Raw genomic sequence first — 27553 nt, 5'->3', positions numbered from 1 at the left:
ATTAGTGAAGAAAACATATTAGGTTCTTAACTATATCATGCTATCTTGAACATACCAGGTTCGTAGCCTTCTCATGGCACTCGGGCCAGTGTGCAAATACAAAGAAAGATACTGCTTTATTTTTCTGTGCATCTTATTATTACTGGTGCAAAACAAAATGATTTTCTGTGCCACATTAGGCAGATAAAATCTATGTTACTCTGTGCCATAGTTCAGCAGCTGCAAATCAGCTGCCTGTGCAAAAGGACAGAACAAAAAGCTGGGGGGCAAACTTAGGAGTTTTAAAACGATATTCTTTTAGTTTTATGTTCTCACATTTCTTTAGGTCCTAACTTGAGTTGGACTAGACATCCTCTAGAGGTCCCTTCTGACATGTATTATTCTATGATCCGCAGTCATAGTGATAAAGAAGAATGGCTGTATTTAAATATTTTTTTAGAGATGTTTCTGGGTTCATTTTTGAATCTGAAACTTCCACTACCTTTGGGAATGTCATACCCACAGACTGTTAGGCATCAATTGATGTTTGCCCTAAAGCCAGCTTTTCCACTTCCACTGCGATACACTGGAAATAAACGCTGGAAAAAAAATTGTACTCAAATTATTTTATTAGCTCAAAACACTTTACAATCTGTAACAAGAACTGTGACATGCAATAAAATCCATACACCAGGAATCCTTTGTGTGTAATACAAACTGAAGGGTACCATTCTACTAGTGCATCACATTTCCAAAAATAAAAATCTAGTGACAAGCAATGCAAACACAGAACAGGAATACTAAAACAGCATGCAATCTTTAAAAGTTTACAAAGTCTACATTACTTTACAAAAAATTCACAAACTACACCAAGGCATACAAAATTTATTTTTAATCTTGCAAGTTTTAAGAACAGTCCAAACATTGTAGAACCATTTCAAATGCTGGTAACACTATGGATACTTTCTTGAATTTCAGAGCCAGATCCTACAGTATCAGTTCCAGAGCAGTTCACTGTCTGCAGTCTACTTTGGTCTCCTCTTGCTCCATCATTTGGAATTGCCGTTTCAATTGCTCTAGGGATGTACTTCTTTGAGGAGTAATTTTTGCTTTTTTCACCAGAAGCACCACTGGATATTCTGCTGCCATTACTTTTAATGTGTACACTGGAATCAGAAAATGAATGCAGACTGGTAACCAATTGCCCTTCTGAGTGATGCCCTTTTGCTTGTTCGTTTTGTTTGACTCTCCTCTCAGAGAATGTTGGAGTACTATTTCGAGGCTTATCCTCTTTATTTTGGCTAATTGTTTGAGCTTCGTTTTCCCTCTGTAAGCCTGGCTGGTACTGTTGCCCCACAGTCTGAAGTTCTTGTATTTCTCTAAGAGCAGAGAAGGCATTATTTGCAACCATCTGGGATTGAAACATGCCAGGAAGAGAAACTTGGATGTCCCCAGCTCTGTTCTGAAATAAGAGATTCCAATGAAGATACTGATGCAACTAGAGAAAAAAAATCCAGTATTGCAACTGCCACACGCTAAAATCTGCATAGCAAAATGAAGTCTTCACATAATATAGAAAAGATTCAAAGATAATAGCAATCACACAACCTTTATTACCTTTCAAACAAACAAGATTCAGAAGATTGCTAATGATAATGACAGAGTAGGCATATTACAGTTTCACATCTAGCTTGAACTTTATACTACAGTATATGTAGTCATATACGTATATAAATGTGTCAATTATACTGAAGCAGCCAAAGCCTAATCATGTCTATCATTCTGAAATACCTGCAATTCATTACGTTTGCTCACAGTTCACAGCAGTGTGGTCCCAAGAGTCTATCCCACAATACCTGGCTGCTACAAGAATCTGAACTAACCAAAACCAGGAGATAAGTATGAGAGTTAGCTGAAGCTTTTTGTAATCATCTTTTTTTGTATATGTATATTTTAAAAAATGTGTATATGTACGTTTGCTATGTATATTTTAAAAAAACACTTAAGACTTCTAAATGCAGCTGAACTAAAAAAAAGAATAATTCAAACAAACTGCATGAATAAGTTAAAGTCACAGTGCAGAAGAGTCCATCAGCTGAAAACACTGTGGCAAGCCAAACTGTAACAAATGTCAAAGAACCTACAATGAGAATTAACTCTATTACTCCAAATAATGTTAGCAGATTCAAACTGCAAAACTGGAAATTGCATTCCACACCATTAAAAACACCCAACACTTTTTACCATCATGTTTTAGAAGCTCATGGTGTTGAGGGATATTAGTTGTTTAACGGAAATAAGAGGGGTTTAATGAGAATAAATTACTTGAGATTCTAATAGAGTGTGATTTGTGCTGTTTGCTTAGCTTTACTTAGCATGAGTGGCTAGATTTGCTGAAGCCTTTAGGCCACAATAGAGCTATTTTTCTCAGTAATTTTCCCAGTAGTTTTCCTAACAGCTAGTACAGTGCTGTGTTTAGTCTTTTAGTAGGGGAAAGTATTTTGATATCACACTAATGTCTTGGTAGTGTTTTTCCCAAGTCTGGGACTCCAGTTCTCCATGTTCCACCAGCAAGGGCAGATGCACAAGGACTGTAAACCAGAAGACAGGGAGGCTCCAACCTTCGGCAGAAACTGCAGAAACTGCAAGTCATCAAGATAAGACCCTGCCTGCCTGGTCACAGAAGAATCCAATTAGATGTTAGAAGACCCCAGACCAAAAATCACCATCGCACTAAAGGGCGCGTGGACAGCGTGGGGCAGGTGTGTGGGTCCCAAGGGTATAACTGCCCCAGGATTTCTTTGTTCTGGGTCCCTCTCTTTGGAGGCACCCAGCCTGGGCTGATCCTACTGCTGCACCTTTCAATTAAATTAGTTATTCTATAAAATCCGACACCTGAGACCCTGCTGTGGGAAACCTGGGGTCAACCCTGAAGAAGCAGCAGCGCACCTGGGGGCGGGGGGGGGGGGGAGAGTGTGTGTGTGCGTGCGCGTGCACCATGGATGGTGTGTGAATGCACGGGCAGCAGCTACTCCTTTAACAATGGTGTTCTTGAGGAATTTGGAACACTTAATAGGGAAGACATTGGGCATAAGAAACATCCTGGAATGCAGAATGATTCGTAGCATGACAGTTTTATCCAACTTGCACAGGCTGCCAGTATCTTAATTTTTAATTGCCTTAAAATCTTAAACCTGATCTTTATTTTTTTAAGGGAACTTTAGTACATCCCTTGAAAAATCCAGAAGATTTTCCATTTATTGACTTCAGAGTAGAAACAAACAAGTTATGTTATTAATATTACAAATTTGTAGTTGTCTGAAATTCATGGCACTGCCCATGTAGAAATCTGACAGGACTGGACACATACATTGCAATAACTTAAGAAAATTTCTGCTTTTCAACAGGCATATTGTACTACTCTCTATTATCAGTCTAAGTGTTTTTAAGACCACTATACATCATTAAATGTTTCTAAAAAACCTAGTCATGGTATTTTCCATTTTTAATGGGTGCATACCACTATTTGAACTTCATATTTCAGAATAAGAAACAAGATAATTACCACCAACACTTTCTTTAGAACATTACAAAATACTACGGTTTCTGTTCCAAATGGTAATCACTTAAAAAGTTTACATTAATCATTGAATTACTATGATCTGTATAAATACAACTACAGCAAAAGATTGCAATAACAAATTCATGGATCGTTTGGTAATCATTGTCAGCTAGAGGGGGATAACAGCTGAAAAGTACATTAAATAGCATCAAGTACACTGCCACTAGCGTTCCCTGTATAGACTTACTTTGCTATTCTGGGTATGTTCTTGCCTTTCTTCTTCAAAAGACTTCTCCTTTAGTATTTTAGCAGGCTTACTGAGAGTAGAATTCATTTGTGGATGTCCCAAAAGACCGAAATCTGACTGGTCTATCCCAGCTAATACAGCAAGTTGTCCAAGTCTGTAAAATAAAGTTTAATAGAAAATGACATAGAAAAAATTCTTACCCTGTGAAAGACCTAAACATTCAAAACCAGAACAGGAAACAGAATCTGTTTGAAGCTTTGAAGATAGTTTTTCCATTATTTTCTGAGAAGCCCAAAATAGCTTAATAAAGATGAAAACAAGTAGCTAAAGCTATTTTCCTATCTTTGCAGAAATTAGCCTGCAGGTTCAAAACTCAATCTTCTCTCAGTGTTATGAGGCTAAGAATGAAGTTTTCCCAGTTAGCACTGATCTCGGAGCAGGATGCTAGCAAGCAGATTCCCTGTCAGGCAGAACAAAGATTAGAATTATCGTTCAAGCAGAAGATTGGTGCACATCTCCCAAACTAGCATAATCTCTAACAGCCAAATCCAATTACATGCTTCACAAATACAGTTATGTTGTTTCACCTGCCAGCTTACAACTTGGCCAAACCTACCACCACTTGGGTATTTTAAGCCTCAGTAAGAAGTGAGAAGTTGCAGCCATCAACTGATAGCACAGCATTAAACGGAAGCTTATTGAGAAGAGCAGTCGTGATTGGGATTCTGTAACTTTCAGAGCAGCCTCCTATTGTCATGAATAGATACAGGACCCATCTGATTTTTTTTTTTTTATGAAGTGAGAGCACGTTTTTTCCCTCCTCCAAAGTTTGAAATTAATTCTTAAAGAAATGGCAACTCTACCAATTGATTGGCACAAAAGTAGAACACAGCCTCAGGGTGAACTTTAAGTTATGCTATTACAATTTGGAGGTGGATGGAAGCAGGAGGCAGGGAGGACAAATAAAATCTTCTGTGGTCTTCTCTGAACACACAGAGTAGACTACAATATATCTTCATATCACTTGTTCATGCTTCTGGATAAGACTGCCATCCCTGGCTACATAAGCTTTGCAAAACAGGATTGTGAACTTACACCTAAATTCTCTGACAAATGGGAAGGATGAGACATCCTCTGAGAACTGCAAGTATGGTGGTAGAACCTTAAGACAAACGTCAATCAATGCTGTCTGAAATATTTCAAGTAATAATAAAATAATCCAGAATTTAAGTACAGAGGCCTGATTAATCCATCTCGATTTCTGTACTTCAGTTAGTAAATGGGGTCCCAAGGCAACAGGACACTTTATGAAGCCAGTTCAACTACATTTTGAGTGTTTCATGTTATGGGAATGCTAAAAGCCACAGGTGATCCAATAAAGGCTTGAAAACATGCTGTAATAGAAGCTTTCTTCTCTTTTGGAATGAGTGTCCTGAAAGCCTTTCCCAAGGATAGATACATGAATTCAGCTGGACAGTGCCTGGATCATGTTTTTCCCACTGAGAAAAGACTAAACCATAGGTACGTACAGTTAATTTTTCCTCCGTTGCTCCCTGTGAGTACAGTCCTAGAGATCTGGGGGGGTAGAGGCAGCAGCATACTTCATTGGGAAGGTAATTTTGGAAAGATCTCAGCAGAAACAGTAAGGCTTAAGTAACATGACAACCTACCCAGCATCTTTAAGGAGGTCTAAAAAAGCATGAAACTTTTGGAAAGAGTTCTCAATGCTGCCTAGAACACCTTCATCTTCCAAAATCATGTTGGTTACTGACTGTGCATGAAGAAACTCAGATAGGGAGATATTCAGATTCGTTAATCTTGCATTTTCAATTTCCAGCTGTGGGGAAAAAAAAAGAAGTAAAAATGTAAAATAATTTCTATCATCGTCAGTTAAAAAAAACCCCAACAACAAATGACCCAAAAAAATCAAAACCCAACCCCAGCTTTGCAAGCCTATAGAGCAGTATCACAAAGAGAAATACTGAAAGTAACGGACATAATTGATAAAGAGCTTCTGGTACCAGAAATATTCAGGGCGCTGTAATGCTGAGCTCTGTGCAGGTTCATTTATCCACAGCTGCAATTCTTGCTACCATAGTGAAATTGCTGCAGACACACAAAACTGCTGGCTCAACACTGTCTTTTGTACGTACAGAATGTTGCAGAGCAATTGCAAGCAAAAAAAATAGCTATCATATCATGTTATTTTGCATGTATTATATGACACATTAACACCAAAGAATTTATTTTACTAATAAAAAATCTTAATGAAGGCCAATGCTCTACTTACATTCACCCCTCTGTATCAGAGGGAACGCATACTACTGTATCTCTCCCCTGCAAAAATTGCATCCCAAAATTGAAAGTTTAAAATGATCCAATTTTTCTTCACATTGAACATTAATCAAACCAATGACAAACTGAAAGCTGAAAGATAACTGTACGATATGCAGGGGTTTGTGTTTGAAGGAAACATTAACTCAGACACTTAAAGATAACAGCTATGCAATCACTGCTACCACAGGTTTTCCTTCTTTCATCTTTTATGATAGAAGGACAAAAAATTATAAGTCTGTGTAGTGCACTGTAGCTGTTAAATTAGCATCAAAGTGAACAATTTTAGAGATCACTGCTACTTAGCTTATCCCTTCTCCTGAGACAAGGTGCTACGTCCAAGCAGTCTAGCATTACAAAGATTTGTTGCAGTGAGTATTTAGGCTAAAAAGCATGTAATTATTCCAATGAAAGAACTCCAGCAGAGCCTACTGATGCACTTCACATTACAGAAGGATGAGGATGGCTGCACCAGAGGACTACAACGACCCTTGTAGAGTGCAGAGTCCTTTGTGAATATCTGCTCCTTGTACTGTGGGGCACCACTTGTTGCTCAAGTTTCAAAGGGTACCACCATTTCCATTCCACTCCAGATCACATCTAAGATCTAAACCCATTCATTTACACTATCTTATACTCAACTGTATTACAAGAAATTCTGCTTATTGATGCAAAAGGATTTTTTAGGTCAGCAACAACGGACAGAGGGGAAATAAAGCTCACAATTTAACTGTGACAAGTTGTTAGTTTGGTTCTGTCATAAAACAAAACTGTGCATTGCAACAACTGATGGCTATAGCCAACATGCTATGCAGAAAACCATCTGACACTTTTATTGCCTGCAGAAACAAAACTTAAAAATCAAAGACAGAATAAGCCAAATTAAACAACCTTTGCAACAAACAGCTTTTCAGCGCAAGTCATGATAAAGAAGGTGGGAGACCTCAAAGAGCTATCCATCTGCTCCAAATTGCAAACAGATTTAATCACTTTCTCAAGAAAAGCAAACATCAGGATGCCCCAGATCATAAGTAATACACCAAATGAATGAAACACATTGAAAGAGTAGCTTGACCCAGAGTTCAAGGCTCTGGAATAGGATCAGGAGAACAAACACATATTACTAAACACAGATTTCATCATTGCCCTTAGGCTAGTAAATGATCCATGTGACTTTGAACTGAAACTCTGGAAGGTACCACGTTAGACGTCATTGCCAATTAGTCCTAATTAAGCAAGTGGATAGTGTGATTAGTTTCTCCTTTAAAAGTAAAGATGATTAACAATTAAGTATCATTACCTCTGTTATTCGTTCTTCAGCCTTTACTCTGGCTCTTTGCTCTTCCTTTAATTTTTCCATGCATTCTTCCAGCTCCAACTATCATAACACAGATAAATTATCATGAAATTTATCTCAAAATGTCAGGTCGACACGCACTATTATACAAAACCTCAACATGTCTAATTAACAACTAGCATGCAGCATTCCAAGAAATAACATATCTTCTGCAAAAATACATGGCAGAGGTTTACCAGTACATAAGACTAGGATGCAAAAAATTAACACAGGTAAGTGAAAGTGTGATTCACTTAAGAGATTTGCAATATAGCAATAGGTAACACGAGATTATAGCACAAGTCTCTTAGGCCTATGACAGTACCATGAGGAATCTATGTTCTTCTCTACTTCCTCTTCTTCTCCTTTGCCTTTTCAAACCTCATTTTTTAAATAAATACATCTACCTCAAGCTCAAATTGGTCTCTCAAAAAAATCCTTAGTAGCCATACCTAGATTTTCAGAATGGATTCTTCATCCAGGATTTTATTCCTTATTACAGCAGTAGGAATACAAAATTCTGAACTGTAAGAACTGTACTCTTTCCAATTGGTTTCACTTAGTTCTTCAGCAGAAAAAGTTTTTCACAATCCCAAGCTGTTTGAATGAGTTAAGCAGCTTAGTATTGAATTAACAACAACAAAACCAAACCCAAACATCTAACAAATATATTCTAGTCTTATTCATGAGATGCCTACACTTGTATTTTAACTTTTCGTTCTAAGTAGTGAATCTCTCAGTTTCAGTGAACAGTAGCCAGGCTTTGATAAGCAATCACCATGTTTTCTTATATCGTAGCAGAGCATTATCATCTTTAATTACAGCACCTGAAGTGGAAGAATAAATAGGAATTTTTGGTCTTGCATGCCTTAACACAGTCTTCTGGTTCCAAAGGTGAAAACTGTTAAAATTATCAAGCTGCTCTATTTTTCAGAGGGTAACTGATATGAATTAACAGTATACAATTCATTTCTCTATATACCTTGGATACAGGCACATATATGTAACATATAGGATGCTGCTTTTTTTTTTTTTTTTTTTTTTTTTACAAACTTTATCAATCAGTTCTACAGAGGAGCAAAGATCCCATTAGTACCTAAATCCTTTGTTTACTATCAAAAGCTTACACAAGAGCATACTACTGCACTTCATACAAGCAATTAACTGAGAAGACTGGTGTGCAACAGAATGCATAGTAAAAATAATCCTACAAATGCAAAGAGGTCCTCATAGGTCTTGTAGGATGCGCGTGACTTTTGGATCTGATTCAAAGATGCAGATTCTAAAATATTCTAGATATAGCCCTCCCAGTAACAACCACTTAGAGTGAAAATAATGGGTATGTCACTACAGTTAAGCCCACTCCTAAGATCCCTAGACTGGCATCAACCAAGCTAACCCTGGAACTAGAAAGCTAGTCATATCTTTATCATCTGAACACATGAGAAAGACTCTCAGAGATCAGAAGGTATAGGAAAACCACATTTCAAAGATAGTATTTGGGAAGAGATTTAACAGTATCTGTCAGTAATGTAATGTAACAGTAACTGTCACGATGTAGCAAAAAGACCTCCATACATGGAGTGAGGGGGAAATCTCTAAGGAGAACCCTCAACAAATAGTACAATCTTACTGCAATCTAACTCAGAACAAGGAGCCAAAAATCCTATTATATATACCGAAGCACAGCACAGGAAGCAGTGACCATAATGTTCTACATTCACAACTTGACATGTAAGATGGAATCCTGTAACCTAGCTTTGAAGATCAGTCGCAAGTACCACAGACTTGAAGAATTCTTAAAGTTCCATTTATAGTGTTTGTGCATATATGTATATATGTATTTTAAAGTTTCTAAGATGCAGGGTTTTTTGGCAAGCAACTCTACTGTAGAAACCTTAGTTCTATAGTATTTTTGTTGTGGACAGATTTTAGATCATTTTAAAGGTGACAGCACTGACTTTTTTCTTCAAATTGCTGGTTTGTATTTTCAAAGGGCAAAGACTTAGAAAATAGTTAAATTATCAAGATTTTTTAAGGAGAAATTTGGAGATCTTATAGTTTTGTTTAAACTTAATTTATCACACTGTAGATGTACACAATATTTGATGGTTATGGGCTGACTTCACAAAAAATCTGACAAACACCGCAGCTATATCTCCTCACAAGCAGCATCAGAAGCCTACACTTAAAGGAAGATGCCTTGCACCTGTGCAAACATATTTGTCACCATCAAATCATAAGTATATGCATGCTTTACTCTTATTTTTGAGAAATTCAACAGCTTACACAATCCTCTAGTCTTTGTGCAGAAAGAATTTATTAAAATATAACAGAGAGCGCTAAATCTACATCCAAGCTACAAGACCAGTGCTATCGGATATGCAGCCATGGCCTAAGAAAGCATTTTGGTTTTCAAATTCAGAAAATTAGGAAAATCTGGACCTTTACAAGCACAGGAAATTTAGAACCAATTTCTGGGTAGGTTCCTAAAATTTGTGGTTTTACCTCCCAGGAAACTCAAATTATTCACAAATTATCCCTTCCTTACAGTTGCTCTATACATAATACCACAGGTAACACTGACAACGTAGGTTGATATGACAACCCTTCCCCAAAGCACTAAACAGTGCCTCTGCAGTGTGTCCTGAAAGTAACATTCCTCCCTCTCCAAACACCAAGAATAAATGCATCAAGTGTGTTCTGAAAGCACCGTACTGGCTGCATAGAAGTTTTTGGTGCAATATGCACACAACATGGAATTCCATGATTCCAGACACAATGCCCTTGATGCGAGTGTTGAAGCTGCTGCACAGCACAATGTCAACATGTTGCACACAAACAGTAGTATGAAATCACCTACAAAGAAGACAGTCGCTATACAACTTTAAGTCCCAGCAACACGTGAAAACCTTGAAAACCTTCCTGAACAAAAGTTGTAGAAAGAAAAAGGGTAGGCCTAAAGAAAAAGTATCCATCAGCTGGGAAAAAAAAAAAAGGCAGGTAGCTGTTTATGCAGTATTTGTACAGTCCTTTTGCCTTCCAGAGTAACTCTAAGCTACCCTAACCCTCCCATTACATAGAAATCTGCAACAAGCTAAGTTTTAACCTTAAGTAAGCAAAGACAGCTATATGGTCTTAATACTTACACACATGAACAGTTTATTCACCCAGTGTGGTACTCTATGATTAGCACCACCAAAACCAGACTGACTACAGGTCTTATTTTTAGCAATATTCATTTGAATGCAGTGCAGATTCTCCAAACAAAATTCAAATCCTAACCCTTCAGAAACAACCCAGTTATTCTGTCTGAAGGCGTTACTTTGTAATAGTGCTAGATTACCTCAGCAGCGTTACTGAGCCTCTGAAACACACTCTTTGTTTTCCCTTCCTTTTGTAAGAACATTCCCTGTCAAGACATTTGCAGCAACAGTCTCGCTACTGCTAGTTTTTTTAGAGCTACCAAAGTAGTAGAGGGAATAATAAAAAGCAAATGAAAAAAGTTTGTTACCAAGCTCAATTATAAAATGGAGCGTTAACACACTTTCAGTTATTTTTAAAATTATTTTTACACAACAATCATTACAATATTTTAGGTCTTAGAAATAACATTAAATTACAATTATAAAGGAAATCCTTGGAAGGATGTACTACAGGCAATAACACTGATCAAAAGATTTGTGAACCATGATTCAGTCTGGAACAGAGAAATTACGCATATTGCAGCTGTGTGAAGTTCTTCCTTATTATGGCCCTGATTTGACAATATGCTTATAGCATACGGATCTTCATTCAGAGACTGGAAATCCTGTACATACACATCTTTTGAAATGGAAGCCTGTGTGACATAATCCAGGATAATTAAAAGTTATTCAGCAGTCCTGCTCTGTGACTGGTTATTAGCTTAACCATATTTTTCTGAATAAATCATGATTTAATTGATATAATTTGCCTTACTGGAGTTTAAGGCACAGAACATGCTTCCTACCTGTAATTGTTGATATTTTGTTACATTAATCTTATGTAATGATTTTGCCAAATCGGGATGATGGATAACATCTTCTAGATCTTCTGTGTCTTCAGTTTCAGATGGAGAAGCGCTTTCTACTGTCACTTTCACAGGAACACCTGTCTAATTACATCAGAAAAGAAAAATACACCCACTCACAGCATTACACTGTGCAATAAAAATCAAAGATTAAACAGTACCAAAAGCTTAATTTAAATGCAATCTTTTCCCAGAGTCTCTTACAATGCATATACATTGTCTAGCTATGCAATTATGAAATAAACTTGCATAAAACCATATTTTAAAAAAAACATCGTATGCGTGCATATATTGGATATATATGCAAGGATTTAGTAGCAGAGGCCTGCAGAGGCCACCCCGTGCTGGACACAGCCGGGTTCCAGCCAGCTCCAACCAGCCCACCGCTGGGCACGGCTGTGCCCCGCAGCTGAGATGGCGGGACCTCATGGAAAGCCTATTTAGGAAAGGGTAAAAAATGCCAGATGGGCAGAAGGGAGGAATGAGTGAGAAAGAAGAGAGGGAACACCAGGCTCGGAGGAGGAGGCGCTCCATGGTGGAGCCAATACCCACACTCCAGCCCAAGGCAGAGGGATGGGCCGAAGGAGCTGCAGCCTGTGGACAGCCTGTGCCACGAGCAGGTTCTCCTCACAGGACTGGGAAGCTGACACCAGAGCAGGGCTAAGTGTGCTGGCTTCAGCAACCACCAGACCCTTCTGTGAGCTAATTTAATTCATTAGTACACACTAACACACTTCTCCAGCTTTTCTCTGGTGGGTGGGGTGGGAGATGGAAATGAGATACAAAGAAGGAATAAAGAGGGGATTTTTTTTCCCCCCGTATGTCTACTGCAGCAGTTCACAGATGGGTTCAAACACAACTATGTTGTCCAAAAGCAAAAGGAGGAAAGAGAGGAAGGGGGGAGCAGAACCTTTCAGAGAAAAATACTGTTAATTCTCCTTATTGCCTCTGGAGAGATTGTGCCCATACTCAAACCCAGCTTGCTCATAAGGCTAAGAAACCAAAAGGTAGTGATAGAGAAATGGGAATAAACTAAGTATCAAAGAAGTTTCAACCAAATGCTGACATCAACTATTATTTTGCACTTCTGTGAGGGAGACACTTTAACAGAATGTTCCAGTCTTAACTTTTAGACACTAGGATTCTGTTGAGAACACTTTCATCATTTTTCAGGCATTATTCTACTAAATAAACCATCATACAGCAAAAAGAGTACCTGAATCTTCACTGGTAATTCTTCAGTACTATCCACTGGCTCCCCTCTAAAGTTAGAAAAAAACACTTTTGAGAAAAGTAAGCTTATAATGTCACCATCACTACCTCCATTTCCAAACACAGGACTCTAGGACAGATGAAGCAAAGAGTAAAAACAGCATCAGACACTGCACTGTATCCCTTTAACACTCATTACATTCTCATTTTGTTCTATTAGTACTCCTACTTAATCATGAATTAGAGCAACATTACTGGATGCTCATGTTAAATTCTTCAATAGGCATCTTGCTTAGTAATTCTTAAGAACTAAGGTCAACAGCAGAATTTGGTGTTCAGCATTTTGAAAAAAAAAGTTTAATAAAAATAGTTATGATAGAGCATTAAATAATTTTATGTTTAAATATGTATATAGCCTCCATTTTGAGAGACCAAGGGCTAGGGAATACATTTGAAAAAAAAAAAAAAACCCACACCAAAAAAACCCCACAAAAACTTTTTCAAAAGGAAGCATATAATATTACAGCTTCCATGTGTAACAATTCTTTATTTTATTTTTTATATTACTTCACAGGGCTTAGATGATCACAATAATTATGTTGGCATATACAAGGGAGATGGAGCAGAAAGGAGAGGTAGAAAAAAAAATACCTAAGCATCTCCAACTGGATGCCAAATCAACTATACTACAAGTTTAGAAAACTAAATTGCATCTTCAGCTATAAGTCTGATAAATCATTAGTAACAAGAGAACAAACAAGCAAGGTGGGTTTGGTTGGGGAGTTTTGGCTTTTTTGCTACACCTGGATATTCCTGTGTCCATCAAATTATATCTTTTTGTGTATTTTAAAAACCTACTGGAGTAGAATTTATGTAACATCCTCAAAATTCATATAAATATAAAAAAATATGGACGCAATATGAAATTCTGTGTGTAACTTTCAAATACATATTTTTAAAAACTAACACTGCTCTCTACTACATTTACCATGCAGGTTATATGCTTTAGTATTTTCCCTTGTACTATGAAAACCTCACCTGCATCTCTTTGCACGTTCTGCAGTTCGCCAAGGAAGGAAGCCTTTTGCACCCGGTGGTAGTGGTTTTGGTGAGTAACTGTCTTTCACAGATGTATTTTTTTTCCCAGGACTTACAGACTTTTTAGATGTTAAACCTGTATGGAACAGCAAGAGAGAATTCATTATAGCCAGTTATTTACATATAAATTCACAGCTTACTGTTCATAAGTAAGATCTCCTATATAATAAAAGGAACTGTAGGAAATCTACCTTTCAGTCTAATTTTGCTAAAGTGTGCAAAAACTTTTGGTTTCTTCTCAAAAAGAAGTGTGGGCAGCTTATCTGCTTGCAATTATAAGCTGGTATCTAAGTAAGGCACGCTGTTATTCAAAAAAGGAGGCAAAGTTTTGTAGCTAGAGAGGTTTATTCACATTACTAATTTCAGATACCTAACTATTGTCTCGTGTGGGAGCTTAAGACAGTCCACGTAGACAATAAGGCTATTTAGGTGCTTCAAAATGCCCTCTAGTGGCTTTACAGTGAAGAACTGGTGAAATGCTTGAAGCTAAAGCAGGTACTCATGTTGATCGCTTCTACAGAACACCGGCAATATTGTCACTTAAGAGGAATAATAATGAAAAGTCATGTTCACTAGTCTAGTTTTTTGCTGTTGTTTAAATCATACACTATCACTTAAAGTAGATTCAGAATAAATGCCCAGTGTGGAAGATCACTCTACCCCAGGTTCTGTGCAAGTCAGAAACTAACAAACCCAGAAAACTGTTCACTTAGTATTTCACAAACTACTGAGAACTCAGGTTATTATTTCTCTGAGATCACTAAAACAACTAATTTTGTAATGGTATAGAAATGCCTAACTGTACTAATGGGATTCCAAATTTTAGTTTGTTCTCAACAAGTAAACAGGATAAAGAGTAGTTTTCACCTCCTGATTCCCTCCCTCTCTTTAAAACCCAAAACAATCCTCACAAAACCAAAAAACACCACAACTATAGTCAGGCATTTTCTTCTTCCATCACCCTGATCACCACAGTTTATTTGTACAAAGACTTGAATTTGATTTATGCTTACCTCTCTGCTTCCAGATAACTAGAGCAAAGACGAAAGACAGCCAAATGTATTACAGTGAAATTTTTAGTAACTTACTGAAAAATATTTAATGTATCACAGCTATCAGTACTTAATTATAAATATTCAAGATACCTGTGTTATTTTAAGCATAATATTTATAATAGGTTTACATGAAGTTAAAAAAAATCTTAGAACATTTTGTACATCAGTAAAAAAAAGTGTGCTTGTTTATTCTGGCAGAGAACAGTCTGCTACAGAAAGGTTACATCAGGAGAACTAGGCAACTTACTACTGCCAAGCTTCCCAGAAGTGAAAGCTTGTGGAGAGGATGCACTCAGAATAAATACATGCAATGTTTCTACATATTTAAGTCAATACATCCTACCATTCTTCCAGCCACATATCTAGCAGCACTAAAAACAAGACCAAGTTTCCTACAGAAACCACTGTTGGTAGAAGGCACATTATTGAATTAAGAATAAATGGAATTTTTTTTGAAGACAGGTATTCTACAAAACAGTGACATTTAGAAACATTGTATATTTTATAATTAAAGCTCTTAAACATTAAAAGATTACTTTGTAAACAAAATTTACTATAGTCAGAGAAAATAAAGACCGTATTACCAATACGAATAGTAGCTTTTCCTTTTCGACCACTTCCTAGGACAATAGTTCTTTTCTTTGGTCTAGTTTTCAAAGTATCCTTGGAAGATGGAGATGTCAGCCACTTATACTGGAAATGTGGGGGTTTTTTTAAAGACAGACAAATTGTGTTAGTAACTGATATTTAAAGAGGTGCTCATTTAAGATTATAGCAGTTTTTGCCAGCTGTATGGAGTACACTGCTTAGCTACAGAAAACTTAATAATAAACTGTAAAATTAAGGAAATCAAAAATCCCACAAAGCTCCAATTCAAACACAGATTCAATGTGAATCTGAGTGCTACATTATCAGAAAGTGTTCCCTGAACACCACTGTCATATCCCATCCAATATTTTCCTTTCTCCTGTGCAAAACACTTCTCCTTTTATAGTAAAAAAAAAAAAAAAAGGCATCAACCCTATAAAAAGGAAATTTTGGCTTTTGCTTTTCATTCTCAGAAAGCTGGCTTGCTAGGAATGACTGGCTTAGGCCAAAGTTCTCCAGAGTAATAAAAGCTTCCCTGCCATGACTTTGTATTACCAATAAAGTTAGTATTTTAAAAAATACAAAGTTTAATTTTCACTGCCTGTAATGAAAATTCATGCATATACAGTAAAAGCCTCCAAACTAAAACTAAGACACAGTGATAATCAAAGGCAATTGCTGTACTTCAAACTTCATTTCCTTACAGTAACAGCTTTATTCTTAAAGGTTCCCCTTTCTCCAATAAAAGTTTTATTATACCAGGTAGATATTTTTATCTGTAACTTATTTTTCAGTGTGCATCAAGCTATAGTTAGTACAAGTAATGGATGGCTGAAGCAGCCATTGAAGGAAATGCAGTTGATACTAACACAAAGCTTATCTCAGACAGCCCTAAACCCCACAGCAGAGTACTAGGAACAGTATTACCAAAGTTATGCACAGGGAAGATTAAAATGCCATTACTGTGCTCTAACTAACCAAGTGTAATCCAAGTTTATCATTGGCAAGAAAACCCTTTTTTTTTTTCCTTCCTTTCTTGCTTTTTTTTTTCCCCCCTAAGACTTTGCACTCAAATAATCCTTGTGTAAGTTTTGCTGGGTCTACAGCTCGATCTAGCTCCTGAGACAAGGGAATTGTTCATTTTAAACTAAAAAAATAGACAAAAAGAGTAAAATCATAAGTTTCTAAGAGCAAGAGTATCTTTATTTGGTTTTCTACACACATAACAGAGCAGCTATACTAGGTTATACCTAAAGTTCATCTAGCCCAGCAGCCTGTCTCTTGTCTAGATGCCTGCTGCTGTTGTACAACATCTAAGTATAAAGACAGCAAATATATTAAGACAGTGTTGAAAAATGACTAAGTTCTTGAGCTGAGACTACGAAAGCAACTTGTTTCATAGACACCTTCAGTGGATTTTTCATTTAAGTTATTCAATCTGTCTCAGAATCTACACAAACTTTCACCACCTATTACACCCAATCGTATCTACGATTACAATCCACTATACTAGCTACACAGTGCTGGTGGGATAATACAACTTTCCTCTGGTTTAGCTGCCCATCAGATTTAAAGGCATCAGTTAGCATTAGGTGGCTCTTGCAAACCTGAAAACCCAACCTAAAAGGCAAGCACCTACATGCTACTGAGAAGCAAAGAGAAACAACCATTTTTCACACTGAACAGGATGGAAGGGCTGCTGTGACTGGTGTGCAGTAAGCAAGCAGTGACAGTACATTACAGACTATTTGTGGCAACCAGGACATGATCTTTTGAAGTTATGATGACTTATTATGAGGCCTTTCAGAAGCCCACTAAACTTCTCTGTGTAAAGCAACACAGCAGCATCTTAATATATTTTCTGCATAAGCAAAACCATGGCGTTGACACAACAGGTGCCATGATGAGAGCTTACAGAATGCAGCTCTGCCATTTCTTGGATATAATCAAATTTGACCCTTTTAGTGAGCTTTACTCATGAGAATTTTGACAGTTAGGCTTTGACAGGATAAAAAGCTGAAACAAGAGGTGGATGAAACTGGAGGCAGTACTAGGGATGATCATCCATGCAACTCTAGTTATCTGTGGGTGACATACGGTATCAGTTAGGCCACTTGCTGCAAGAGTAAGCGACAGATTGGTTTCACATAGAAAATTACGTCTTACACCTTATGTTCAAGAAGTCTCTACACATAGGCTAAACTTAGTGCAACTGATTCTTCATTTTCTATCAATATGAAATCCCTATCTCTAGCAACTACAATATGTAAAAAAAAATACATAAAAATCCCTACTAAAGTAAATAATTTCAAAGATAGATACCCATATTTTCTCCATTACAAAAGATGGACCAGCACATCCTTTTAAAACCTTACAGATTTGGAGGCAGTACACAGATGACAAAGAGAGTCAACAGTATTCTGTTTCTTGTAGTTTAAGCTTGTCAAACAAACATTGCTTCTTTAATTTTGTAAACTTAGTCTATAATGGCTCCTCCATAAACAAATTATCTGAAAATCAGAAAAGTAACTAAAATATTTGTATCATGCTAAAACTTGTTAAAAATAGAAAGAACCAGAGTGTTAGTCATTAGAATTTAGAATATGTTATTAGGACTCTCACAAATACACTTTTAAATTGTTTTTACTTGTACGGGGGGTTTTTTTTAAATCATATGGCTGAATTTTGACTATTGACAGAATGAAGAAACAGTCCTTGCAGTTTTCTCTGCAACAGCGCTTAATGACCATTTGTCTTTATCAATCCCTCTGATGATTTACTAACTTATTCCCTGAGTTTTAACTCCTTAAAAAAAAAAAAAAAAAACAAACCCCACAAAAAAACACAGCACCAACACGCACACCCAACACAACAAAACCAAACCCCACACTGCTGACTTTCAATACTGAGCACATCATGACACTACCTCAAAGAAACGCAATGTTTTTCTCTTCCTAATATCCAGGCTTCTGTAACTGAGCTCAAAACCAACTCTAAATTCTAGATTAGGGTAGTAAATGTTACAGTTTCAAAAGAAGATCAACCTCAACATGAAATGTTTGTATTCATCTTGATAAACAGGTGGATTATCTCTTTTTGAGTGCCTGCACTGTTCCCATGATAAATGGCAAACGTTACTTTCAACAGCCCACTCACAGAGCTTACAAAATAAAGGATGTAGGCTGGTTTTATTTGTGGAAGAAGTAAAGTTATTTAGCAAGCTGATGGTCAGTCCTTTTTCATTCATATCGTTAATGAGGTATGAAGAACTACTATCATCACCAGTAAGACTTAAGATACTGCAATACCTGGATGAATATAAAATAAATGTCTTGAATTGAGTGATCTCTTAGTATATGGGAGATCCCCCAAAGAGCTGCTTCTTTTCACGGTTCAACCTTCCAGGCAGATGCTATTTTCATGTGATCCTCACAACATTTTGCAAGTGTTGACTGCATCTGCCAAGGAGACGCAACCTCAATTTCTCCAAAAAAGTCTTGAAGAGATTGAAGCAGGGAACTGTATTAATCCTCAAAGAATTCTACACACAAACTTCTCGGTTTATTAGATACTCCCTACAGATCCACAGCTCTCACTTTTAAGCCTTTTCAAAACCCTAAGAGCAGTAAGTTCCAGAACAAGAACTGGGATTGTTGCAGCTCTGTGAAAACAAGAACAAAAGTACATACATTTGTTTGCTGTCTCCTTTGGGAACTGAATCTGATTTATGTGTTATAAACAAAAGACTCAGTATTTAAACAGTGTATCTAATCATAAATGGTCCAGATATTCCGTTTATGCACATTACTGTAAAGTCTCTAGGGATTATTAGATAAAGATGGCCAGAGGTACTGTACTTTAAACTCTGGTTTCTTAGATGGTTAGTATCGGATAGTCTTGAGTAACTTAAAAAAATCTTAGCTATGCAAATTACTGACAAAAAATAAATTTAAAAATAAAGTTTTAAATTTTAAATTAATCAAAAAAAAAGGAAGTCACAGAAGTTATTACCATGTTAACAAGATGCATGCATGTAGTAGAAAGCCTTCCAGCAGTCCAGCAGCAATATTTACTTAACGTTCTACAGTAATGCCCAAGTATACACACACATTTCCATTTTTCTTCTCATTAAATGGATATCCTGGTTTTATTATATCTTAAATTACAAAAGAAAACATACACAAGGCCCAATACAATATCATGCTGCTGCTAGCGTCTTCAGTTTTTCCCTTTGTAGTGGTTTTTTGGGGTTTTTTTTAAACTGCTTCAGAATCAGACTTCTGTTTATAACTAGAATAGCTGTTTTAGATTCATTCTGAATGAAGTTATCCTTTAAAAAAAAACGCAAGAGCAGCTACAAAGAAAACCCAAAATTCACTCCAAAATGCTCAACACATACCTCTGAATTAGCACTATTTCCATTCATAAGAACTCTTTCCATAATGTTTTTCATCATAACATGATCTGGAATGAATTAAGATATCTTATTAAGAATTTTCTGTATGAGACAAGTATTTATGCAAACAAACAGATCATTGAATAAGCAGTACACATTACCTACCTTGCTTCCTTCCCCCATTTTAAAAATGTTCAGCAAAATACTGTTGCAGGTTTTTTCCTTAAAAGAAGCTTATTTTTCCCCCTAGAGCTACTGAAAAAACCACCAACAAACCCAAGGAAACCCACAAAGAGGACAAAGGTAGATACAGATACATACCAATTAATGGATTTTTTCTTATGTCAAGTACCACTAGTGTTGTATTAGTTTGAAGAGCATCTAATAATGACCTTGCTCCTTCATTGGATATTCCACATTGCTGCAAATCAAGTGCTAAAATGTTTAAGGAGGTAAAAAAAAATATTCAGTGGTGTAACCTGTAGTCACTAATACAATTAATCCACCTCTGCTGAAAACCTCCATTTCATAGAATATGAAATATAAGAAAAGAGGACATGATGATAACAGCCATGTGTAAAAACAAGAATATTACTTTCAGAGAAGAAAAAATTTAAATCAGTATTATAGATCAACATTTACAAACAACTGCTAAACAACTGCAGAAGAAGCAATATAAAGATCACAGTTAAGTCACTGTTCTTGACAAATCCTAGTAGATATAAGGTTCCCAGACACTTCAACTGCCCAAGGTAGTATCATATGTACAAACACAAAACTTTTTAGACATAAGTCTAAATCAATGGTTCCACAATTTCATTGCTTGCCCACATCAGTAAGCTACATATTCATCATGAAATAGTACTATCACTGCTTTGGCATGCACAGAATCACAGAATGGTTGAGGTTGGATGGGACCTTTGTAGGTCATCTTGCTGAACCTTCCTGCTCAAGCAGGCTCACTTAAAGCCACTTGCCCTGTACCATGTCCAGGTAGACCTGCAAGGATGAAGACTCTACAACCACTGTGGGCAACCTGGGCCAGTGTTTGGTCACCTTCACAGTAAGAGTTTCCTGATATTCAGAGTTGCTATAGTCCCTTCACCATCTTAGTGGCCCTTCACTGGACTCTCTCCAGTAGCTCCAGCTCTCTCCTGTACAGGGGAGCCCAGGCCCAGCCTCACTAGTGCTCAGTAGAGGGGAAGAATCGCCTCCCTCAACCTGCTGGCAAGTCTGTGCCCCACGTAACCCAGGATACCATTGGCCACAAAGGCTCATGGTCAGCTTGCTGTCCGCCAGCACCTCCAGGACCCTTTCTGCAAAGCTGCTTTCCAGCCACACAGCTCCCAGCATGTTCTGGTGCACGGAATTATTCCTACCCAGGTGTGGGACTTTGCACTGCCTTTTGTTAAAGTTCATGAGGTTCCCATTAGCCCGTTTTTCCAGCCTGTTGACTTCTCTCTGGATGGCAGCACATCCCCACCATCCCAAGAATCCAAGAAAGGCTGACTGGCCTGTGGTTCCCTGACTCCTTCTACCCAGCCTTCTTGAAGATAGTAGTGACATTTGCTATCCTCTAGTCCTCAGGCACCCCTCCCAATCACCATGATCCTTCAAAGATTATTGAGAGTGGCCTCAAAATTATATCAGCCAGCTCCCTGAGCTCTTGTGGATGCATCCCATCAGGGCTTATGGACTTATGTATGTCCACTTTGCTTAAGTATTCTCTAATCTGATCCTTTTCCATCAGTATGCATGTTATCTGTACACCTGGCTCAAACTATGAAACAATTTCTACAGGTAAGTATTTGATTCCATGTACAGAATCCTATGACTTACACCACCACCATTAGTTTTTTACAGATATACTGTAGAACAAATTACTTCTCCAAAAACTAGAGGACAAGGCTATATGACACAATAGTATTTGGACACTGACAATTCAAGAGAGGAAGAGAAATTTCTTTTGGAAAAAAAGAAAAGATTACTCTTTCCTAGCTAAATAGTGAGTTACTCTTCTGGCTACATTTGCTATAACTGACAGTTTTAAGTTTTTTGCCTGCCACTAGTATATCTTAAGAGTCAATACTCCACAGTACCTTTTAGCCAAAGGTCCTCTCCTAAACAGTCTGCAAAGGCACTTGCTCCCCTGTCTCCAACAAGCATGTTGCAGTTGAAAGTAATCCGCCTCAAGCCGCTCATATAGTCAAGGTCAGGTCTCCTGTAACGTAGGCTTTCAGCCCAAGCTTCACCATGTCTTTTCATTGCCTGGTGCTTTACAAACAAAGAAGCTGTTACCAAGTGCAAAGGTAAAGCCATTATTGATGACAAGAAGATCACAAGTTATCTTTCTTTGTAACTGATACTTAATGGCTTGAGCGCTGACATAAGAAACACAGTTACACCATTTCTGAGCTCAAGTAATACAAGTAATTTTTAAACATTACATTTAAGTCATGTTTCTTCTGATCATCAAATTTGCAATGCAAATTATTAAATATGGCTACAAAACATCTTATTATCTTCTTTTGGCAGACACTTTCAATGCATCTCTGATAGGAAATTACATGCTTTCACGCAAACCAATGTTAACTTTAACTTAGTATATCGTACTACTCGCAAGCTTACTAATCAGCTAATTGGTAGCTTCTAACTTGTAAACTCAATTAGTTTTACCCAATGCCTAAGAATACTTAAGACATTTTTCAAAATTTGCAACAATGAAAGAAGCACTCCGCAAAACAGGTGTCAGACATTTACAGCCCTAATCTCATTTAAAGAAAATACATCAGTTTGAACTTTTATTTGTTTAACTGATGTTTACTAAGAAATACCGTATCTAAATCCCACACCAGTAAGCTAAGCTACTTTAGACACACGAAGTCACAAATTTCAGAAGACTATTCACATACTTGACCTCAGTATTCACATATGCTGCTCACAAAGTGCTTTGATGGATTTAGGGCTTGAAAGTAAAAGAAAAAAATCAAATATATTAAAGTTCTTGTGACATTTGGTTTCAAGAAAGGTGATTAAATTACCTTTAACACATTTGCTATATGTTCTGCCCCTCGCCATGTGAGGCTACATCCTGTGAAGTTTACATATCTGATAGTAGCTGAATTCTTTACACTCTGACAGATTGCTGAAGAAAACAAAAGCATGCATGTTATCTACACGCACCACAGCCAGGTTATCAGAAATCACTTTTTCACTGCCATATTAAGAAGATGAATCAGCTTGAATAGGCAAAAGCCTTGACAAAGAACTCGTGTTGAAGTACAAAGTTATTTTAAATACATTTGAAGTGTTCTAAGATTATATTCCTAGCGCAAGTGTTTAGCAGAGACTATCTGAACAAGTTAGAACGTATTGTATTTCAGTTTACTTACGCAAACACAAACAAATCAAGAGACTTAACCTCAAATATTATGACTGTTGTTTTACATAAAAGTATAAACATCATTATACAGTGTATTTACTATCATTGAGTGAAAAAACTTTAAATGTTGTTAAGTCGCGTAGAATAAAGTGAAGATTGTTATTTTAATCACTATAGACAAATTTAAAACAAGAATGGAAATACTAAATACTTACTTACCTATTTAAAGGACTAAAACAGAGCTAAGTATACTTACATGTTTTTGATTCTGAACTTACTTTCTAATCCACCATCTCCAATTGGACAGTGGGCTAAAGAGACACTCTCCAGAGATGAAGCTGTGGCCAAGCCCTTTGGAATAAAAACGACATTTGTTAACTGGCTTGAAAAGCAAAAGTACAAACAGAGAAAAGACCAAGTCACCCAAACTGCTCAGAACTCTTTGTGCTCCCAACAAGAAACTCTAGGGGGTTTGGAAGAAGGTCAAAACAAGTGAACCTTAAAGCTCAATTTAAGACGGTTCACTTCTTTAGCCCAGGAGGGCCATAGCCTATGGGCAACAAGCAGCACCCTCCTTTCCTAGAAGTCACTCTCAAATGAACTGGAGAGGGTCCCAGTAACACATCTTGAAGACCTGTTTTCATCTTCTTGGTGTCCCCCAACTTCCTTCTGCCAGGTACATGCACAGCAGTTTCCATTACAAGTATAAGCTATACGCCCCAAACACATGGCAGAGATGTTGCGAAGAACTTTCTAGTAAGCCTTGGTGAATCCATTATGCGATTTTGACAGGTTCAGCAAGACTAGGTTATACTAAATGTCTCAGCAGAATCATTCATACAACGGATAACACAAAGATATCTTAGAAGAGGAATCCTTGTCTGTGACAAATATTTATAAAATTTAGTTGCTGCTTCTCTATGTTCTAAGCATATTTTGCATTTATTTACATATATATACACACTATTACCTTCTTACCTTTGTTAAAAGTATCAGATCTCTCTCCCTCAGAAGCAAACCCTGCAGTTCTAAATTTTTTAGTACATCTGATATACTGAGACAGCCTTTGACCGCTTTGCACAGTTGGCCAGTCAAGTCTTTTGACCGAATTGCTGGAATTCTCCGTCTAAAATAAGTTTTATATCTTTCAACACCTAATAAACAACAAAAATTAAACATCAGCAGAATTCGGTCCCTACTGACTTAAAAGCAATCATAATCACACCTTGCTTTTTTGCTGCTTTTCTTAAACGGAAATAATTCCTTAGGTATTACATTTCCTCCCCCACCCCATGTATTCCATCACACAAAAGTTTTATGCAACAAATTCTAACATGTGTACATCAACATATTTATCTTTTATAGCCATCACTACGAACCTGATTCTCCAAGACCCTGTTGATGAAAACTTCTTATTCCAATAGAAGTCAGAGTCTTATTATGCCTGATAGCATTCAGAAGTGGTGCCCAATCAGCAGCTTTGATGCGATCTACAGTTAGATCAAGAGCACCCTGAGTCAGGTTAGTCTTCACAGCTTTCAGCGGGACAGAGCCTTGGAGAGCACAAAGATGTTCATAATGTGAGTAGAAATCCAGCATGCACTGTCTTCTTATTTTGACTGACTCAATCATTTCTTTTACGTGATAAATGTCTCTCTAAAATAAGAGAGGGAAAAAGAAAAGATATAAAAAGGCATAGTTAATTTCACAACACAGTCTCAATTCAACATGCATACCCAAAACATGAATACGTTCATGCATACTGTATAGCGTTTACATATTTTTGGTGTGGCAGCTAAAACACTGATGTCTTGTGATGCTCACTATCTGCGTAAGTACAGCTGAATGAATAAGTGGGTGAAAAAAACCCCAACAAACCTGCATTTTTATTCTCCCATGCAAATAGGTATAGCCAAAACACAAAAGGCCTAACATTCAAGCACTAACTGCTGTGAAGTTCTTGTTTTCCTCTTAAAATTTAATTGTGTAGCATCAGCATGCACAGACTCCTGAAACCCTTGGACACTCCCTGACCCAACATCAAGGCACTCAAATGACTATTCCATAGAGAACTAGTTGTGACCTTCTCTGCTACTTGATTAAGTCTAAATTCTCATAATAAAGAATAAAGTGTGTGTATACCTAAATATTTTTGTTATTGCATACCTCATATACTTATCCTAGTAAATTCAGGAAAGCACTTTTCAGGCATAAGTTTTTGTTACACATTAGTACCCATGTATTGAAACAGTACTAACTCCCAAGTAGAATCTCTATATACTGGTATAGCACAGCTATTAAGAGTAATTCATTCCACAGTCTCAACAGGAATATTTGTCAGTATATTTAGAGAACCCATTTATTTATCCATTTATTTATTTATTACTTAAGATAGCATTAAGTATCCCACACAGGATATCAAACATTGTTCACAGTGCAAACACTTTTTTTCATACTGTTAAAGACTAGAAAACTTCAGCCAATCTTCTGAAACATTCTGTATGTCAACACGGGACAGGAATTACTGGATAGGTACAAACATGTGAGGACAGCCATTTGTAAGAATTTAGAAAAAAAAAACCCACACGATTAGTATTTGGATGACTGAAACTGTAATAATAATAGGGATAGAAACTCTAATAATAGTTCCTCTATGTTCTTTTATTTTAGCTCTGATTTACTAGCATCAGATAATGACCACACTGTGGCCACAGGAACAGAAGCAACTAAATTATAATCCAACATTTTAGCTTCAGGAAGTGACCATCAATTGTAGAGCATCACTGACTTCAGATGACACATCAATACACAACATATTAGTCTTTTATCTCCAGAGCTGAAGCAATATTCTTTCTCAGTGTCTTTCACTGACCTGAACACCACACCTGTAATTGAAGAAAAGGAGCTCCTGCCCCTTAGCACTGAAGTTTAACCAGCATGCAGGTAGAAAGGAAAAAGGCCAAACTAATCAGACCCACAATACCTTCCAATAGAGAAAGAACTACGTAAACTAGAACTCTTCTGCTTGGAAGTTAGTGCATCTGACATAGCCCTACAGCATCTTGACTGGCTGTGAAATCGTACACGGGACAATCATTTACCTTCTCTTTCAATACAAAAGCAAGAAGGCATCAGATTATACTAGCTGGTGACAAAGTAAAAGAACAAACAGCACATAGTAAAAGGGAGAAATCCAGTTCCATGCTAAGAGTTTTTAGGAAGCTCTAAGTTTACAGGGATTCAAAAAACAGCTAGGCAAATTTATAGGGGGGGCAAAAAACTTCCATACAAGACCACTGATCACAGAAACAATGACCATGCCCTACATCCGGAACTGCAAGACACACACAGGAAGCTAAATTACAGGCTTGCTCTCCGCTCACACGCTTTATTAAGCACGACCTGGTGGTCTGCTGGGGCTCAACACATTTTATTTTATTTACTGCTGGACCACGGTATTTAAGCATATAATACAGCACCCACCTAACATATGCAAATAAACAACTCTGGTTATAACTGGGATAAAATGGAGTTTTTATGTTTCACCCACTCAATACTGGCACCAACCCAGGGAACTACTTCAGTGCTCCGCTTCCCCAACAAACCACACCATTAAAACAGCCTGAGCTGGGGACTGCGCTGTTCGCCAGCAGCCACGGGGACATGAGAGAAGCGCCCGCTGGGCGGAAGAGCAGCAACAGTCGCTCCCTCCCGCCCCGTACGCACCCACCTCCCCCGCCCGGCCGGTTCTACCTTCCCGGAAGGGGCCTCAGCTAGTCCCCGTCGACTCCTAGCTGGGCCACCAGCCCCCTGCCCACTCCTCCATCGCGGCACAGGCACGGCCGCGCAGGATTTACCCGCCTGCCTTCCTCCCCCCATGCCCCGGCCCCGGCCCCAGCCCCAGCCCCAAGCCGAAGCCCGCGAGCCGCCGCTGTAGCGCTCCGGCGGTAACGCCGCACCTCCTCCCGAGCCCGCCGGCCGCCTTCCGAGAGCCGCCCGCCTCCGCACGGCGCTGAGCCGCTCACGCGCGCAGCGGTTTCCCTGGGATCCCAACCGCCGCTGGCCCGCCGGCCGCCACGTGGCGCCCCAGGCTGCCGCCCCGATTGGCTGCCACCCTACAGCCTCCTGACTGATACATTCAAAATGGCCGCGCCCAACGGCCGGACTGGGCCGGGCTATCCCGTCCCGTTGTACCAGTCGCGCTGCAGGGGCAGAGGTACTTCTGCCCCGCCCCGCCGCCGTAACCGTCGGCCCTGCCCGCGGCCAGCCCCGCTCTGGGATCGCGCGTGCTCGCTGACCATAGCGGTCGGCTG

At 38.1% G+C, this 27553-nt stretch overlaps 1 protein-coding gene across 2 annotated transcripts; it reads right to left on the bottom strand.

Moving 5' to 3' along the window:
• Nucleotides 1–590: 590 nt before the first annotated feature.
• On the bottom strand, nt 591–27346 carry CEP78 (centrosomal protein 78). 2 transcript variants are annotated; one of them, XM_054810065.1, is made up of 17 exons: nt 27200–27346; nt 24620–24896; nt 24219–24394; nt 23519–23591; nt 22900–23003; nt 21958–22132; nt 20180–20293; nt 19862–19926; nt 15459–15567; nt 14833–14850; nt 13760–13895; nt 12726–12771; nt 11450–11593; nt 7423–7500; nt 5459–5625; nt 3789–3942; nt 591–1441 (listed from the first exon to the last, which is right to left on the bottom strand). In XM_054810065.1, exons 2-17 carry the CDS (start codon nt 24870–24872, stop codon nt 917–919), a joined length of 2337 nt encoding a protein of 778 aa, XP_054666040.1. In that variant the 5' UTR covers nt 24873–24896; nt 27200–27346; the 3' UTR covers nt 591–916. The 2 variants fall into 2 exon arrangements, with proteins under 2 accessions (XP_054666040.1, XP_054666041.1); XM_054810066.1 differs by lacking the exon at nt 14833–14850 and having other exon boundaries at nt 27200–27327.
• Between the last annotated feature and the right edge of the window lie 207 nt (nt 27347–27553).

This window comes from Grus americana, chromosome Z (genome assembly GCF_028858705.1).
Source record: "Grus americana isolate bGruAme1 chromosome Z, bGruAme1.mat, whole genome shotgun sequence".
NCBI classification, from domain to species: domain Eukaryota; kingdom Metazoa; phylum Chordata; class Aves; order Gruiformes; family Gruidae; genus Grus; species Grus americana.
The sequence above is the reverse complement of the archived record's forward strand: the minus strand, read 5'-3'. Positions and strand labels throughout refer to the sequence as shown.